The sequence below is a fragment of the Pundamilia nyererei genome, unplaced genomic scaffold, assembly GCF_000239375.1.
Source record: "Pundamilia nyererei isolate P.nyererei 1_Seehausen unplaced genomic scaffold, PunNye1.0 scaffold00110, whole genome shotgun sequence".
In the NCBI taxonomy this organism is placed as follows: Eukaryota; Metazoa; Chordata; class Actinopteri; order Cichliformes; family Cichlidae; genus Pundamilia; species Pundamilia nyererei.
In genome coordinates, this window is record NW_005187511.1 from 1,266,403 (window position 1) to 1,285,132 (window position 18,730).

At 40.2% G+C, this 18,730-nt stretch overlaps 2 protein-coding genes across 4 annotated transcripts; one reads left to right on the top strand and one right to left on the bottom strand.

Moving 5' to 3' along the window:
• Positions 1 to 714: 714 nt before the first annotated feature.
• Positions 715 to 13,662, bottom strand: LOC102215957 (adenosylhomocysteinase 2). The gene is made up of 17 exons (XM_005741411.1): positions 13,139 to 13,662; positions 9,968 to 10,079; positions 9,541 to 9,684; positions 7,449 to 7,549; positions 7,003 to 7,105; positions 6,070 to 6,164; positions 5,746 to 5,852; positions 5,555 to 5,671; positions 3,244 to 3,307; positions 3,010 to 3,098; positions 2,686 to 2,756; positions 2,210 to 2,304; positions 1,957 to 2,055; positions 1,614 to 1,682; positions 1,200 to 1,278; positions 944 to 1,064; positions 715 to 787 (listed from the first exon to the last, which is right to left on the bottom strand). The coding sequence occupies exons 1-17, from the start codon at positions 13,316 to 13,318 to the stop codon at positions 781 to 783; spliced, it is 1,653 nt and encodes a 550-aa protein (XP_005741468.1). The 5' UTR covers positions 13,319 to 13,662; the 3' UTR covers positions 715 to 780.
• A 1,281-nt stretch (positions 13,663 to 14,943) lies between these two features.
• On the top strand, positions 14,944 to 18,686 carry srsf3b (serine and arginine rich splicing factor 3b). Of its 3 annotated transcripts, XR_311953.1 has the most exons (5): positions 14,946 to 15,082; positions 15,609 to 15,819; positions 16,265 to 16,405; positions 17,015 to 17,462; positions 18,394 to 18,433. XR_311953.1 is itself a non-coding variant. In XM_005741412.2 (4 exons), the coding sequence occupies exons 2-4, from the start codon at positions 15,617 to 15,619 to the stop codon at positions 18,455 to 18,457; spliced, it is 408 nt and encodes a 135-aa protein (XP_005741469.1). In that variant the 5' UTR covers positions 14,944 to 15,082; positions 15,609 to 15,616; the 3' UTR covers positions 18,458 to 18,686. The 3 variants fall into 3 exon arrangements, 2 of the variants coding, with proteins under 2 accessions (XP_005741469.1, XP_005741470.1); XM_005741412.2 differs by lacking the exon at positions 17,015 to 17,462 and having other exon boundaries at positions 14,944 to 15,082; positions 18,394 to 18,686; XM_005741413.1 differs by having other exon boundaries at positions 17,015 to 18,460.
• The last annotated feature ends 44 nt before the right edge of the window (positions 18,687 to 18,730 follow it).

Genomic DNA, 18,730 nt, shown 5'->3' on the forward strand with positions numbered 1-18,730 from the left:
TTTGACATCCAATTAATGCCAAATCACTGGCTAGTTTAAAAGTAACATTAAGTCTCATATCGACTGGCCTTTCAACTCCGATTTGGTCCACCTACTCCTGAGAGAAGAAATAAAAAAACAAAAACAAAAAACAACAACAACAACAACAACAACAACAACCACCACCACCACCACCAGGAGTTTAAATCATGTCACTTTTTTTTTTGCAATTGTTGGCTTGTCTGTTTTTAAGAAAAAGACTGCAAACAGTTTTAAGCACAATATTGATGAGAATGCCAAAACAAGGAGCTAAAAGTGCATAAAAAGCACAGTAAGCTCCTGAGATTCCTGGGTTTGGCATTTTAAGTGACTGCTTTGCAGTACATGGAGGGAATGATTATACAAAAATAGTGCTTCGTGTGGGTTTAACATGTTTAACAACTAATATTTTTGAACAACCACAACCCTCCTCTCACAGTCATTTGGCACAATATGCTGATATACTCAACAGCTTTCAGAATGGAAACACATGCAATAAAAAAATAAAAAAAAATAAATCATATTTTATTTTTTTTGCATGTGTTATCTCACATGAGCTGAGTGCATACGCTTCACTTTTCATAGCCAGCTTGGGTGCCATTGGTAAAGCAGCAAAACTTTCTACAGTCACTAAAATACGAGTAAAAGAGCTATGTGTCCCATGAAGGGTAAAAAATACAATACACAAATCTTTTCTTTTTGCCTGGAGGTCGGGTACTAATCAGGAACCATCCACATGCTGTTGTTCTCAGGTGAGACAGACTAATACCTGTGAATAACAACAACAAAAACAGATAATGTGAATGCAACACAATTCTTAAAAATTGTTTATGTGTTGGCAAACAACCTAGTGCAATAACAATAAGTTAATATAAGTTTCAAAATATTTCCCCATTTTAAAATTTTAAAATGTGTAAAAGTGTACCTGTAGTAATTGGGTTTAAAAGGGCCGTTCTTATTCAGACCCAGGTATTTTGCCTGCTCGTCACTAAGCTCTGTCAGGTGGGCATCAAACGTGGCCAGATGCAGACTCGCAACATATTCATCTGAAAAACAAAGACATCCTTTAATAAGAAAGAAATGGGCGCACACACAGAAGATGCGTATCTGTCCATAAATAATGCCTGTAGGCTTTCAACATGTAAATAATACAGGCAGTGGTTAAGTATTTAAATCCTTACCCATCTTTTTGGGAAGCAAGTAAACGTCTTGCTTGTAACGTCCCTCTGGAGCGTTGTACAGCTCAATGAGTGCCAGAGCCTGAAAACAAACATCAATAACACTGCTGAAACTTTATTGCACATTATGAATTTAATGAATAGCGCAGGATTAAATTATGAACTGCTGATTATAATGAGAGAGCGCATCTATGAACAGAAACAACGTGAAGATGTTGAGTGTCCTGTGTATTATAACATATCAGGGTCAGCAAATGAGCTTATTTCCGAGGACGGCCATCTAATTACAGAAAATGGAAAAAAAAACAACAACAAAAAAACCCCACACCGATTCCTATGTACTCTGCTATCTGCACCAGACACCAACAGCAAATATGGCCTAGCTTCAGCTGCCGTCAACATCCATTTACATGTTACCTGAGTGGTGGCTGTGATGGACAACACAAAGGTAGGGACAGTGGAACAGCTGAGGTTCAGGAGACGTCCCTATTGGACAAAAAAACAACACGTTATCGCAGGCTTTAAACAGTAATTTAATCAAAGGTCTACAGCACAATTGTTACAGTCTAGCGTAAGCTGAAAGTGATTTGATATGACAGCACATTAAAGAGGAGAATGGATCAGACTGGATCAACACTGTTTATTAACAAGGATGCTATCAACCTGAGATCACACGTGCACAGCTGTAACGCAGTTTAATGTTGTGTAGCTATAACTGACACAAATGCATAAGCGAAGGCACACAGACACAGGCAGTCACCTCAGCCAGGAGGATAATTCTCTTGCCATCGGGCCAGATGACATGATCCACCTGAGAGCGGACTCTCTCCCAGGTCAGCTCGGGGGTCCGTAGACTTGCCTAGTTGAGACGAGAACACAAGTAAACCTCGTTTTGTGATAATTTAAAATGACAGAATATTTATTTGATATTTACTTATATGTTTGTTCCTGCTGGTTATAATCGTGGTATTAAATTTTAAATTCTACCATCATACTTTAAAGCACTATTTTACCACATCAATCTCAGTGTTGGAATGTCCCATGTTGCAGACAATGGATCCATTTTTCATTCTGTCCAGCTGGTCCCTGGTCACCACATTCTTATTTCCTACAGAAAGGCACAAACATATACCCATCCTCATCTATTACAGGAGAAATAAACGCTCTGGAGCCCTAAGAAGCAGTGGAAAACTCCATGAACTTAAAACTTCTTATGTTATATTAAAGAAAGAAAGAAAGTGCACTTTATTGATCCCCGTGGGGAAATTCCTCTCTGCATTTAACCCATTCACTCAGTGAAGCAGTGGGCAGCCATTGGGCGCCCGGGGAGCAGTGTGTAGGGATGGTACCTTGCTCAGGGGTACCTCAGGGTAGCTGTTCAGGGGAATCGAATCCCCGACCTTCCGATCATGGGGCCACCACTCTACCTACTGAGCTATCCCTGCCCCCTAAAAAGCTATAAAAATGTCAGTGTATTAAATGTAGTTACCAGTGCATGTGATGATGACATCTACTTGGCGAATGACTTCATTAAGCTTCACCACTCGGAATCCGTCCATGCTATTTACACACAAAAGAAGGAAGAGATTCTGAATTCAGCTCAGGCCTGGACAGTGACAGGCTGGAAAATCTTTTTACGGACAAGAAAATCAATTGTTGATTGGGTGTGTAGTGCATTTGAGTTAAAGCTGATCATTAGTTTTTCATATCTTTGTCAGATAATTAACACGAACAGTTTTCTGGACAGCTCGGTTTTATCTCTGCAGCTTTTTCCTGTTCATATCGCTCGATACATTCATCATGTTTTCCTCACCAGGCCTGCAGGGCACAGATGGGATCAATCTCTGTCACATAGACAATGGCTCCCAATGCTTTCAGAGCAGCACAACAACCTTTTCCAACCTGAAAAGACAAAATAATGTAGATAATTCATGAATGGCAAACTACAGAAAAGAGTTTAAAGGGCATGTTTAAAATGTCTCACACATTTTCACAACTATGCGATTATGATTACTGCAGAATGATAAACTGAAAGGAAACAACTCACCTCGCCGTAACCACATACGACCACCTGTTTGCCTCCGAACATGACATCTGTGGTTCTCTTCAAACTACAAACGTTTAAGACACAAAATTAGCACATTTTGTAGAATTGGAAAACAAAACTGCCAATCTGCAATGGTGTTTGCAAAATTATGGCACACAGTAAAATGTTATTTGGCACTGCTTGTATCAAAAGTCCCTGTAATATATCCCAAATTTCCACATTGTCACACTGGAGTCTGTGCGCTCTAGTGATCCTAAGAGCCATGTTGTCCGGGGAATTTTTGTTGCCCCAAATGGAGCAGTTTAAGTCTCTCATGGATCTGGGAGTTTGACTGACTGATTGACTCTATGTGTTCGATGATGCTGACAATGTCCCGGTCTGCTGTGCTAAAGAAAGAAATGAGTGTGAAAGCAGGTCGATCCTCATTCCTACCCTGAACACATGGTCACAAGCTCTGGGTAGTGTTCAATGAGATTGATACTAGCGTCAGAACTGAGCCTCTTTCGTAGGATAGTTGGGTTCAGCCTTACAGACAGGATGGGACAGGATGGGACAGGATGTGACGTGGAATAGAGCCACTATTAACCAACATTGAAAGCAGCAATTTAAGGTAGTCCAGGAATCTGATCAGGATCCTTCCTGGGTGCCTCGTAGGTGAGGAGTTCTGGGATTATCTGTGCTTATATTGCTGCCCCCAAGACTCCAATAAGCAGTAGGAAATGGACTGTTCGACGAGTTAGACCAAAAGTAGTATTAAGACTTAAAAAGATTTACAGATGTGTCCTACGGAGCTATTTTAATTATGCATTTATGGTTTCTGTGCAGAATATCATCAGTTATCAGTTTCCTTAAAAAGGTTTGATAATGCCAACATTCATGTAATAACATGTACCATGTTAAATGCATGCAATAAAAACATCCTACACACAGTCATTTATAGCAAGTTACCATGTTGGTCCCATTATATTTATATAATTCAGTTAGTCATTCATATTAGACTAAATAAGCTGTGATAGCAGGAGTGCAGTGGGTTTCTGGGTAAACAACAATCCCTCAGCAGAGATGCAGGCATGAAAAGTGAGCATGTTGTCTGCAGAGAAACTCCAGCCACTTCACCAATCCTTATCAGAAGTGGCTCGCTGTTCTCCACAATATTCATTATAGTGCAATAACTTTAGTAAAGGAAACAAGCTGATTAGGCAAGGCACCAAAAATATGACAAATTACACCTGTCAAATAGAGGGTATTAGAAAATAAGACCTGCTTCCAATACAAGCCCACTTCAAATTAAATTAACACAGTAATGTGGAAGCCAATTTTCTCAGTTAGCCCTGGTCACTAACCGAGGAAATATCATTAGTATTTCATAATGGAACACCTGCTACTAGACAACATTGTACCTGCTGATAATTAATCCAGAGGAACAGCAATAAATTTTCGGCAGTAAGCAAAGAAAAGCACAGCAAGCACTGTTCCCATGCAGAAATGTGCACACACTGTTAAAGAACACTAGACCTTTTATGCTGCCAAATAACAGTAGGGTTATAAATGTAACTGTGCTGTCAGGCTGTTTCAGAGACTGCAGAGTCTGCAATGTTCACACTAGACAAGTTTTTACAAGGGTAACATCTCTTTAAAAATCAAGTTTAGACTTTAACGGCAACATTCTTTGTGATAGCAGCATATGAGGCTGTCCGTCCTCCACTAACATCAATTATGATTGTTATTAATGAATAATGCTGTGATATATGCTTATTTTTCTTTACAACGTGGTCACGAGACCCTTTTGCAACACAAGTGATGCAGCTGAACAAAAAGATTTTCTCCATTTTATTCCTCACTCTCTTCACTCCTGTGAAAAGCTGACCCAAAAGCCAAAAGAATTACCCGCAGTCCAAATCGACCATCATCCAGAGATTTAAGCACATTGTGTTTGCCCCCACTAACATGATGCTGAGATGAAAAGCAGACCATAAAGGGCCTGTTCTGCCAGATTTCCCCACTTGTAGACAAATGATAACACAACACAAAATTACCTTGCTTAGCTCCCTCTGATCTTTATATTACATTGATTCAAATATAAAGTACAAGTGTACATAGAGATGGATTTGTATAAAGAAAAGCACATATATCTAAAAGGTTTTAAATAAGTTGATAAGCTGTTCTCCTTTATCACTTCTAGAAAAGTTACTAAAATTACTGGATTCCCCCTTCCCCTCCCCCCCTAAACCATGTTATTTAAGTAATCCAACAAACAAACTGTAATATTGTTTATACATGAGCAAAACATTTAAAATCTGAGCTTACTCACCCATCCAAGATGGACTCTCTGCAGCAGTACAGGTTATCAAACTTCTGCTTTGTCACAGAGTCGTTTACATTCATCGCAGGCACGCACAGTTTTCCAGCTTTAGACAGCTGATACAACCTAGACAGAAACATGTTGGCTCGCAACTAAATGTGTCAAGAAAGCAAATATCTACATATCCAAAAATAAATTACCTGTGAACCCCAGTGACACTCTCCTCCACAATGCCCCTGATCTTCTTGAATACGTTGGGGTATTTCTTATACATCCAGTGTGTCAAGTCTCCCCCATCATCCAGGATCTAATAAGCAGGAGGAAAAGATTCGTCATCTTCTTATAAACAGAGCGTGGTGTTTCTCATCTTCTCTTCAGTAATTAAATATTTACAGACTGTTATTAATGAACGGGTTCTTCTTCTGGTGTTATTTGGGGCTTTTCAACGTTGCTGTTTGTGTACATCATTCACATATTACACCTGCCAAAAGAAATGTCCATGTACAAAAATGTTTTCCACCAACCATATTAGGTTGCCAGCCCTCAGTGTTGATACAGCGGTCAATACACCACCAGAAGTCATCTTCAGACTCCCCCTTCCAGGCAAACACAGCCACACCTGAAACATAGCAGATGGGCGATAATATCTCAGTAGCAGTACGTCATATCAAGAAACCACTTCAATGTTGATGACCAATTACGTTGTCTCGTTCATTTCACAGAGCAGAAACTGGATAAACTGCATGAAAGCATAAATAAAGTCTTAAATAAAGACAGTGAATAGTGTCAAATTCACCTCTTCGCTTAATAACTGGTATTATAGATGTAATATCTCACTCATCCCAGTGGAAACCAAAAGATTTTTCATGACATAGTATTTGTTCAAATGAAATGTGTCATACTCCAAACAGAGGATATCAATATGATTACTAGGTGTAAAAGCAAGTTTGAGACCAGTTTAATAGTGGCAGACATTTGTACTCTCTATGTGCCCTTCAGTTTAATGAACAGCTCAGTACAGTACGTACAGCAATAATTAACTGAGCACTAGACACCCTGTAAAAAAAAAAAAAAAAAATGCAGGATCACTGAGACTCCCCCAGCCTTCCCGATCATGACGAGTCTACTCTGAAGATTTAATGCACACTTTGACCATCACATAGCAACCGCAGATAAAGGGCATAAAGAGTGCTGCTAATTCACTACATGGAGAGAGTTATGTGTTCCCATTAAGTCTGCAGGGATGAACTGTCATGAGTTTAACATTTACAAACCGTAACCTTGGTTTTAAAAGCCACGAGACGCTCGCACAACAGAACAAACCTTTGCTCATTAAAGATTAAAAAGAAGCCTTATCTGATGCTGTGTTCTGCTGTTATCACAATGTTGTTTGCAATCAAGCTCGCCTAGAAGACCCAACGTGGTCTATGAGCTTCTTCACCATCTCTGCTGCTTACCTGTCTCTGACAGGGCAGCAGCCACTTCATTCTGTGTGGAGTATATGTTGCATGCGGTCCAGCGGCACTGAGCTCCGAGAGCAACCAGAGTCTCAATCAGCACCTGAAAACATACAGTACAGTCACAATAAGTGTATTTTATTGTTATATAACACATGAATTTACCATGACCCACGTCTACATACATCATCTTTAACTCTTTGGGATCATCTGGCTGTTGACAGCCCATGAACACAGCCAGCTACATACATTTTAATTGAAATACAATAGATTTTCTTTTTACTCATTTAATTAAAAATAATAATAATAATAATAAGAGGAAGCACGAGCTTGTGTGAAGTAAGAAGCAATTAAATAGTGATTTAAAGTCCTATATGACGAACAGACACAATCACAGTGCGGTCTTTGCTCAGGCGTTGAAGCTCGATGTCAGAGATGAATCTTACTGCAGTCTGGGCAGTGATGTGAGTGCAGCCCACAATCTTGGCACCTGCCAACGGTTTCTCACTCTGTGCTCTCTTCCTGAGTGAGATCAGTGCCGACATATCTGAAAACAAGATTACATAATGAAAATAGTCAGTGGGAAACACTGCAACGCAGACGATGCAGTAGAAAAAAAATACATCCTTTTCTTTTAGCAAGCGTTACAGAATAAAACTAAACCGTTAACAGTTAAAGGCAGTTATTTTTATACAGAGCTACTGGCTATTTTTTGAAAGATAGATAAAGGGACTATTTGAAATATACAGTTTTTACTTTTCTGTCTTGGATGGAAATATGTAGTGTTATTGTTGTTTGTGTTTTGTATTTCTTAAATAAAGCAAGCCTCTAGGCCTGTGTGACCAGGGCTTAAATAACAGCAGCAGCAATAGCAGCAGCACCGAACAAGCTTAAGTTTCCCATCTGCTTCAGTGACATTTTGCCAGCAAACAGACCTTTAAAATGCTGCTTTAGGTTCCAAATGTCAGTGTTGCTGAATAATGCAGAGTCTGTTTATGAATCATGTCCAGATTTTCCTTCTCTTTTTTTTCATGTTATAGGAAATACTACAGGCAGGAATCATGTTAATGTTTTATTGTCTGAAAATTATAAACAGATGAATACTGATTGATAAATTTAGTAAAGATCTTAAGTGTGAACTATAAATGTATCATGAATTTTTTGGTTTTAAATTACAATTATAAAATATTGTTGTTACATTCGTAACTGGCACATTAATAAGGCCTGCTTCTCAGCATCAAACACTTATCTGCACAGATACTTAAATCTTGTATGATAAGACTAACAAGATTTTATTCTGTATCATATCCAGACATGATTAAAACCATGTGGCTCATCTTATTAAAGCACAAGTTCTTTGTGTCTGTGAAGGTTCTCAGTCATCCAGGTCATCGTAGTCAAAGGAGCTTGCAAAGAAAAGCGTCGACGCAAAGCGTCTTTGCAAGCTCCTTTGACCACAAGTTCTTTGATCCACAGCAAGAAAGAATGGACAATGTGCTAGTAGGGCTGTGCGATATGACCAAAATCTCATATCCCGATATAAGAATTCTATCGTCCGATAACGATATAAAAATCACAAAAATTTCAAATTATCTGTAAATTCTGTGAATCTCGGGCAGCTCGACTTGCGTGAAGTGTTTCCAGCTGCGCGTCCTTTACCCGGAGTCGAGTGTTTTAACCGATGCATGAAACTATACATTTTTAGACATAAGTTGTAACGGCCGCTGTTTTCTTTGTATTTATTACACAGCGCGCTGCGGGTTGCCTGTTCTAATGTTTGAGTCTAAGGTTTATTTTTTTAGCACCTGGCGGCTCATTTTTTAATTGTCATCCGTAAATAATCTGCTCTTTCACGTGATTCAGTTTATTTTGGAAAGTCTCAACAGGATCTTGAGCTTTATTGTGAAAAGTTTATGTGGAACATAAACAAGCGGACACGCGATGCTGTTACTGTTGCTGTTGATAACGACAACGCATAAAAACAGGCGCTTGTCCGTCAGTAGTGTGGTTATATTAAATATAAGAGAAAGAGAGAACTTTAAGAATTTAATATAGCCACTACAGTGACCATCAAAACGATGAAAATATATTGCCGTAAACAGTTTATTTTGCGACACCACGAAACAAATGATGGGGTAAAATGAAACTATAGATGTTTTTATATCGTCATCCGATATATATTGTTATATCGAACAGCCCTATGTGCTAGAGATCTTAACATCTTTTGAGATGTGATATCATGACAACTACTTTCCTTTTTACAAACAAATTAATATCACTTACAGCAGCGACAGACTGAGAAAGTTACTCACATTACTAAATAACTTCAAATAACCTTATGTTCAGGGTGAAATATTATACCCTTGAAATGTCACACTTCAGTTGTGTAAGGGGATTTATTTTTAGGCGACAGTGTTATTCATTGCTACTTAAACATTAACCTTTGATTCCTATTTTGTTTTCCTCCACAACACTTGTAAATTTAGTAGGTGTTGCTTAAATGAAATGCTGAGATCACTTCACGCTCCTGGTGCTGACCTTGCTCTGCGATCTCAATCTCCCGCCTGCCAAATTCAGCCTGCTTGATGTTCTTGACACAGAAGTCACTGCTGCCCTTGCTGTTGACCTGAGTTTTGTCCCGTGGCGAGGTCTCATCATCAGAGCTATCCGTATATGATGCAGCTGTAAAACAGGGTTTTATTATTAACACCAACCAAACTCAAGATTCAGGAAGTTAAGCAAACATTTTTGCTGAAGGTCAAAATGAGATGAGGATGACAAAAAGAAGCATTACCACAAAACCTATAACAAAGAAATGTACGAATATTGATGTCATCAAATGGCCTAACAGACTCCTCTCATTATCTCCCTTTCCACACTGTACAGCTTAGTAAATACAACACAGTGTAAAATCTTTTGCATCTACATCACAAATGACACACACGTGATTCTGGCTCCTTCTTACCAGAGCTGTAGCTGTCTGTGGAGGACTGGGAGATGGAGCGGGACAGGGAGCGACGGCCTGCCTTGGTGGGGAACCTGCTGAACTCCTGCTTGTCCTCCACAAACTGGATTTGCTAAAAAAAAGGGAAAAAAAAGAAAAAAAGGAGGGCAGACAATGTAAGCCCCACACACACACACACACACACACACACACACACACACGCAGTTTAATGTCTTGTGATAATTTTCTTGTGGCTCAGCTAAATGTTAATTTCTTACAGTCCTTCAGGAGCCAGAGTAGAGCTGTTTTTGTCTTTCTTGTATAGTATAATGACTTTAATAGATTTGAATGGAGCAGAATCCAAGAAAATTACTGGCAATATAAAAATCCCCCTCAAATTTGTGAGCTCATTTCAGTTTATTACCAAAAATGGATGTCTGGCTATAGCCCAGCAGACACTGCATCATCAAGACTGATGTTCCAAAATTAAGCTGCTCAAGCCATATTTTGATTTCAATGACCCCATCTGACTCGTGCTTGTGTAACGATTGTTACTATCGACTCTCGGCTTTTCTGACGTCGAAAAATTCCCTGTCGTGTTATTTGATCCCCTGCAGGGGCGTACACATGGCAGGAAAAAATAAAAAAATTAATCACCTTATATGACCTTTTAAAACATAAACAAAGCTCTCCAGCTCCGGTTCCAGCGCAGTGTGTTAAGCCAAACGTGACATTTTGCTCACATTGTTGTGGTATTTAAGCAACTGACGTGAAATGAGTGCAAGCCTGAATTGTACCTACTGATTACTTTTCAGAACTATGAAACAGTCCTACTCCCTGTGTGTGCTGCAGGCTCTCATCTTGGGGGGGGTTTTTTTGGCCTCCAATAAAATGGCCTCTGCACGATAAGGGTTTAACCTTGCCCCTTTAAAGCAAACGGTACACAATTCTGCGAGATGAAGAAACCGGACTGGTATTTTTGTTGTGTGTAACTAACTTCATGCCTGGACAGTTTGGGGTATTTTTGGCTTTATTTATTTTTTATTTTTTTTGCAGCAACAAGAAAACGTATGTTGACAGGGATTTTCCACTCTCAAGGTGCTCCAATGCAAACAGAGGACAGGGAGATTGCCCCACCTCAGCAGTTTCTGGAATGTGTTGGAGTATCAGACCCAAGTATCCAAGTATCAGATTTAAAGATCACCCTAGACAATAAATTATATAAATGCATAACAATTAATCTGTGCTTTACTTCCACAGTTTGCCATTTGTTTTTCTTCCCACAGTTGCCAAGTGCTAGCTCTCAAGGGGTCGTCTGATTGTTGAGTCTTAACCTTACGATATAAACGCACCTTGAGGCAAATGTTTTGTGATTTGGCGCTATATAAATAAAACATGAATAGAACAACTGTAAATGAAATATTCTCATCATTCCAATTAATTATCTTGACTTGAGGTGCCCCATCCACATACCTGCTAAACACCATGGTAACAGAAGACAATGAGGAGCAGTCTTCTTGCGATTTAGGTGAAAAACACCATAGTTCAGTAGGGTGGTGTAGGTTTCAGGGTCCCAAGGCCCAACTGAATGAAACATACCGTTTTATGTGAGCTGTTGGGGGGGGGGGGTTACCAGAATGATTGAGTACGTGGTTAGCACGGACTCAAAGGTATTGAGTCTGTATTACTATATTTAATCAGGACTCTGTGCATGTTCCTATTATTTCTGGCCATTTGATAAACAAAATGTATTTCAGAGGAAATGAAACCTTTTTTTTGTAGTCATGTTTTATGTAGTGGAAGGAAGACACATCCGTCTGTATATTCCCCACATGGAACCTAAAGTTAAAGGTGAAGTAAGGGCTAGATATTTAAAAAATGAATCTGAGCACATACCATTTGGCAATATTTTAAGGAAAACTTAAAACTTCTTTTTGGGTGTGCTTTCCCCCCCCCCAAGTGTGTTACAATACTCTTCTTTGCCATCTGTGATTTAATCACACTTGTTGCTTTATTTTAAATGCCTGTCAAAGAGATTACAGTCTTTCTGATATCAGAACTCCAGGAAGCCCAGACTTAACCATTATCCCTCCAATTCCAACTGTAAATAATTAGTAAGCTTGAAACTTAAATGTCTTACACTAAATATGTAAGAATACATAAGCATTACATTTAAAATAAAAGGTCAGTAATCTCAACTGTGCTGTCATAGAGGACATGCTGATAAGTGTCCTTTATGTTCACATTTCCCAATTCTTCTTGATATCAGCTGAGCACAACTATTTTGAATTCAACAATACAAAAACTTAGGGTCAAATGTTTGGCTCCTGACTTTGCAAGCTAGTGATGCTTCAGTGTAAAGATCCTCCCTAAAACAGTATGAGGATGTGAAACAGTCAAGTATAACAGGAACGTCTGCCTAATATGTTCTTGGCTGAGCATGCTGACTCTTGCATTTGACAGACTCCGAGCCCCATGTCGAGCTATATGCTTTCCAAATGCAAAAACTGTTGCATTGTGCATTGTGATTTGTCCACTTCAGTGTAACTTATATGGAGTGTGCAAACACTGTCCATTCAGCCTCAAAAGTGAAAGGCACAGCTCTTCCTTGTTCCTGGAGTGTGTCAAATAACTTTTTGCAAGTTTTACAAGGAAAAAGTGGTTCTTTTGTTTCGCAATTTCAGGTCAGAAGCCGCTGCTGAAAGTGTGCTGAAAGTGTAGTAAATTTGGGATTTGTAATACGGGGGATATGTGAATAAAAATGCACAATTATAAAGTTTTATAGTTATTAATAGAGGTGTGAGCCATTATACACATGCAGAAAATGCTTAAGTTTCTTTGGACTTGACGTGTGACTCTTTAATTACTTAATGTGGGTTTAAACAACTTTTTAATTCTGTCACACGCAATAGCAATGTGTGTGGACTGTTATGGGTGCACAGATACCTAACCCCCTGTGACATATAAGTACCATTAGTACCAAATATATTTTCTTAAAATCAGAAGTCTTTGAGCTCTAGTAAAATGTATTCACGTTGCAAAAAGAAGGTTAAGTCTGATAAATACCCTTAAACAAAGAAGATACAGCACCTATAAAGTGCTGTTATCGTGCTAAAAAGAGCCTTGGAGGTTTGTTTTATTATCCAAGGGTCCTCCTCGGTGCCGTTATGCTTACACCTGGTGCAGACTTACCTTTTTAACCGGTTTGTGAGTGGGCACAGCGCTGAAGACAGTCGACAGCTCTCCCATGGTTATTTCGCTGTTTTTGCTCACGGTCATGGCTGAATATTTTTCCGCTACGTTCTCGCTCTCCTTCACCTCTTTGCTCGCTTGCTTCACCTCCAGCTTCGCCTCTCCGACCGGTTCGGACATCTCGCTGCTGGCTTATCTATCTTTACCCGGACAGAAATACAACAACCAACCGTTGAGTCTTCTCTAACGTCAGAGGCTAGCGTTATGTTATGGGTGTCCTCGAACTGCTAGCTGGTTACGTCGCAACTGCTGACGGATAAGAGGCTGTCAGATTGCGAGCACGTGAAAGCAGGCAATAAACGCAGGATTTAAGCAGGTGGTTTTGGCTAGTCGACTTTGATTTGGTTGTGAATCGTTACGTAGTCGACTTCCTAACGCAGGCGGGACGTGGTCCGTGCTGTTTCCCGGCTGGCTCTCCTGTCACCTGGCTGACCAACTTTGTGGGCGGTTACTAACAGACTGAGTGGGCGGCTCGCGTGTTAAGCTACGTTCAGGGTAACTGGGATAGCACGTAACGAACGATGAACACGTCCTTTAATTTATATTTTAATGTATATATATATTGCCCTTTTGGCCAAATTTGACATATTAGATCCCGTTATAGTATAGTACTTTCGGTTTTGTGAGATATGGCGGACGTATGTAACTTTAACTTTACAGTTACAGTTTCCCCCACATTTTAGTCGTAGTCTAAGCAGGAAGTATGTCCCAATTCCACACTGTAAATAAACACAGTGTGTACTCATTTGTTTTGGCAGGGAGTAAAGCAGCCTTTGTACTCAGGAAATTGGACGTGTATCAGTTATACGTGGATCAAGCTATTATTTTGGAAAACCACTGGCAGAAAAAACTTAGAAAAATCTTGCCAAGAAAATACAACCATAACACGTTGTATTTATTATTTTTCCACTTCTTTTCTGTGATACTGCGAATGAAGTTATCTTATTAGCCACAACTCACTGTTTTCAAAAACAGAAAAAAATCTGTTTTCCAGTATGCATTACATTTGTACATTAGTATCTCAGTAATAATATGGTAGGAGTGAAGGATGGGTTTAAGGTGGGTGGGTGATTACATCAGAGGATCGGCAATGTAGTCCTTTCTTGTTTGGAGGGGTGATGGACAGGCTAACAGATGAGGTCAGACAGGAGTCTATGTGGACTATAATGTTTGTAGACAACATTGTAATCACTAGTGAGGGTAGGGAGCTGGTGGAAGAGGTTTGGACACAAAGTTAGAGAAGCAAGGCTGAGATGGATTGGACGTGGGATAGGTGGGATAGTGAATATATTTTACAAGGGATGTTGAAGATGAAGGTGCAACGCAGTAGAAAAAGAGAAAGACCACAGATAAGATTCATGGATGTAGTGAAGTAGGGCATGATGAGGGCTGGAGGCCAGGGATAGGGTGAAATGGAGACAGATGACCAGATGACCACTGTGGCGGAGACCCCTAAGGGAGTAACCGAGAGAACAGTCCTAAAATGCTTTATTGTACAGAGTACAATTTATTTATACCTTTATTAGTTCAAATATCTCTATTTCTCTTAATATCATTTGAAGAAATACTTTACATCAATTTAACTATGCTATGTAACTCGTTAGTATCATAATTTTTCCTTGAGCTCTGGTAAATGTATTCACACTGTAAACAAAACATTCCTCTGAAGGTCATGTACAAGGACTGGAGTGAAAAGGCAGCCAAAACTTGGACAACTGTTGTTCGGGAGGGGGGGGCAAAGGAAGGAGGCGACATTAAACCCGCCCTCTCGAAAGTGGCATCCTGTTAATCCACTGACGTCACGCCATTTTCCACCGAAGACGAAAAGGCACAATTTAGCCGCATCACAATCGATAATCTGAGCTGATATTTACACCTAAAACGGTAGCGTTTCAATGTATTGCGTTGTTATATGTTTGTAAAACGACCTGTTGTGAGTTTACTTCACATATGTGAATGTATAGTATAAATTTCTGCGGCTGCTAGCAGAGTGCTGCTACCGCTGAGTAGGCCTCGGTAGGCGGCAGCCATTTTAGCTCCCTGTAAATAAGCTGTTAGCCTCGAAACACAATGCAGCGTCGAATATGCAACAATATAGTTGGAGATATAAAGCAAACGAGTTAACTAAGGCATTTGGGATTCGCTTCGTCTGGCTGTCTGTTTTTGTTTGTTTGTTTTTTAAGTTTCCGTTAGCATAACCTGCAAATCCAGCGCAGAAAGTAGGCCAAGCTCTCAATTCGTTTGTGAGTAAATGGCTAAGTGAGAGAGAGTGTGACCAGTCTTTGTAGTGTATGTAGTGTAAAGCGCTTTGGGGTCCATAGGGACTAAGTAAAGCGCTATACAAATACAGGCCATTTACCAGTCTTTGTCTTAGAGCTAAAACATTAATATTATTCTGCTCACTTTTCAGATACAGTCATGCATCGTGACTGTCCCCTTGACTGCAAGGTCTACGTTGGAAATCTCGGCAACAATGGAAACAAGACAGAGTTAGAAAGAGCATTTGGCTACTATGGTCCTCTCCGGAGTGTTTGGGTGGCCAGGAACCCCCCAGGCTTCGCCTTTGTAGAGTTCGAAGATCCCAGAGATGCAACTGATGCCGTGCGGGAGCTTGATGGAAGGTAGATGGCAACCTATGCAAATCAGTTTATGCATGCTCAATTATCCAGGTCAGGAAAGTGGATTCTGTTTATCTGCACATGACGTTTTCAGTAGAAGATGATGAAACGTTTCTCCTACTGAAAACGCTGCATCCACATGAGTAGTCTACTTAAATGAAGGTATTGCTATTGGATCGGTACTACTCTTTCCTCCAAGTTCCTGACATTGCTCCCATTCTGCAGAAAGGAGAGTTCCTCTCATGCAGTCACACTTTTAACAATGATAACATGTTATTGGTCATCACATCTGTTACATTAGCAGACATTTAGACTACATTTAGACATTCAAATGATATATTCAGCCCACTGAAGTGTGCTAAGTAAGTCATTTTATTGGAAAAACGAGGAAAAATACTTTCTATTCATGTGTTTGTTTGTTTGTTTTTTGTTTGTTTTTCTTTTGCAGGACTTTGTGTGGCTGTCGGGTGCGTGTGGAGTTATCTACTGGCGAGAAGCGTAGCCGCACTCGAGGCGCTCCCCCTTCATGGAGCAGGCGTCCTAGAGACCGAGACGACTACAGGCGGCGTAGCCCACCACCCAGACGCAGGTGACCTACATGTTGTTGTTGGCCAGTAGACACGATAACCAATCTATTCTGCACTTTATTCTTGCTTGGTCACTTACCGGTTCAACTTTCTTGCCCACAGTACAGTTCCCTTTAATTGCATTTGGGTTTCCAGTGTAGGTATTTCTAGTGTTTGTGACCTTTTTCTGGTGATTATATATTTGTGGGTGTTGCAATGCCTAAGACTTGCAGATTCATCTTCATTGACATTAAAGGTCATTTTATGGAAGGAGCCACACAGATAGTCATTCACCATCATGTAGTGGAAAAGGGGCATTATTTCAGAATATAGAGAGGGCTGCCTTTCTGTTTCTGAGGCATCTAAAGTGTGGTCTGCAAGACCTAGGTTATACTTAAGGCACAAATGCTTCCTTTGAAACGCACATTTTTGTGCAGTCTCATTTTAACTGTTTTAAAAAGGCAAAAATGGGTGTGGGGAAACAGATTTAGGCAGTCAGTAAAAGTATAGGCTAAGTATAAGTATACATTTTGGGGGGAATAAAAGTGCCAAATGTGATGCAATTTTTTTTCTTTTTGTTTGAGGATGCTTTTTATTTTTCATCTATATTAATAAGAATGAACCCGTTGCAGAGCCACCACCATGCCTCTTCTCACCACCCTCTGAGTCAATCAACTAGTCCTCTTTCAGCATCATGTGACTGCTGATCATCGGGCCGCAATCAGCTTGGCTGGTGCTGTCACATGACCCAGGCATGGCCAGTCGTCAGGTTGCACCAGCCCATTGGTTCCTCAGCATGCCGTTCTCAACCTCCTCCTCCTTCAACCTTAACCCAAACGGCAGCGGCCACCTCACATTCCCGACCAATCAGCGTATTACGTTCCCAAATGTCTACAACCTACCAGCAGCAGCCTTCGGCTAACCAATTAAAGCAGGAAAAAAGCCACAGCCAGCCCCCATCTGCCTGCCACCTAATCACCTTGCAGCATCTGGCCAGTCCTATTCAGCCAATTCTACCCACCCGGCCGACAGTCTGCCTCCCTTTCGTCATTTCTAGCTTGTTGAAAACCAAAAATACTAGTAAGTTTTCCTGCTTCATTCAGTACACTGCTGATTACAGTTTTAAAAGTGAAGAGACAGCTGGTTTAAAAGGGTTGTTCTTTTTTTTAAATTATTATTATTTTAATCATAAGTTTGTCATTTTGTCGTCCACCATTTCTGTAGTCCTTGTTTCAAAGGGGGATGGACCAACATCAAATATCTGGAACGTCATGTTTCCAGAGATTTCGATGATAGATAATCATCTGGTATGTCTTGGGGCTCTGAGCAGAATTATGAAGTCACATCAAAACTTTCCTTAAACACCCCCTATGAATATCAGATCTTTGTGTGTGTGTGTGTGTGTGTGTTCCCGGTTTGAGATCTTAGCCTGGCTGTTTCACGAGGCTTATTCCCTGTGAAAAATAAATTTTGGTACCAACTTCCATTTCTGTACATTTTTCCCTTAAAGTGCAGTGGACTGAATTCATACAGATGGTGGCCCAAATGGTGTGCTGGGTTTTTGATTCCCCACATCAGAGCCGATCCACAGTACGATATCAAACTACCTAAGATGAAAATCCTGCTGGGGTTTCATGCCTCGGCGCTCTGAACCTACTGCTTATGAATCACGGGACGAATCCTAATCTGCATTTCAAAGTTAGACTGAAATATAATTGGACTTTATTGAAAGGTGCATGTGTTACTGTGGGAAAGGTGAGAGGTGGTTTCCTCTGCACCTGCCATCTTTATGTGCTGGGTCCACTGCCAGTGACTTCTGTTTTCTGGTTGAAGTCTTTGTTTTCCTTGGAAAAACATGCAAGTCGTTTACTTCCATTTTGAGTTCTTGAAATAGCCAAAGGGCTGTGCTGAGGGAGCCCCGTGTAAGAAAAGGAGTAAATAATGTGGAGTTCTACACAGTGATCAATCTATCTGTCTTCGTCCTTAACACGTTTGTATTTTCCCTGCGCAGATCCCCACGCAGGAGGAGCTTCAGCCGCAGCCGTAGCAGGCAAGTCATCTTTCACGCTGCATGAGATTAACTCTATAATTTCAGCATTGTGTATGCATGTGTTTTATTTGTAGCATACAAATGTGATGCAGAAGTGTTGCACTAAACCTGACCTGCGTGGAAGCTGAAATGTTTTTTGCATAGGTGCTTGTTTAACTTTACAGCCTGTTTGAACCTTTGTTGCTGTTTCTGTGGTGATGCAGTGTAAGCTCTGCGCTAATTGATATGTGGAAGGCAAAGTGGAGTCGGCTTACACTAAGTGAAAACTGAGTGTGTACATATGCACACTTAATATATT

Coding starts and splice junctions, on each gene's coding strand:
- LOC102215957 (XM_005741411.1), bottom strand. CDS start 13,318: ATGTCCGAACCGGTCGGAGAGGCGAAGCTGGAGGTGAAGCAAGCGAGC. Junction 10,080..13,138: donor CTCACAAACCGGTTAAAAAG/GTAAGTCTGCAC, acceptor CCTTTTTTTTAG/CAAATCCAGTTTGTGGAGGA. Junction 2,056..2,209: donor CCAACACTGAGATTGATGTG/GTAAAATAGTGC, acceptor CGTCTCAACTAG/GCAAGTCTACGGACCCCCGA.
- srsf3b (XM_005741412.2), top strand. CDS start 15,617: ATGCATCGTGACTGTCCCCTTGACTGCAAGGTCTACGTTGGAAATCTC. Junction 15,820..16,264: donor GTGCGGGAGCTTGATGGAAG/GTAGATGGCAAC, acceptor TTTCTTTTGCAG/GACTTTGTGTGGCTGTCGGG. Junction 16,406..18,393: donor AGCCCACCACCCAGACGCAG/GTGACCTACATG, acceptor TTCCCTGCGCAG/ATCCCCACGCAGGAGGAGCT.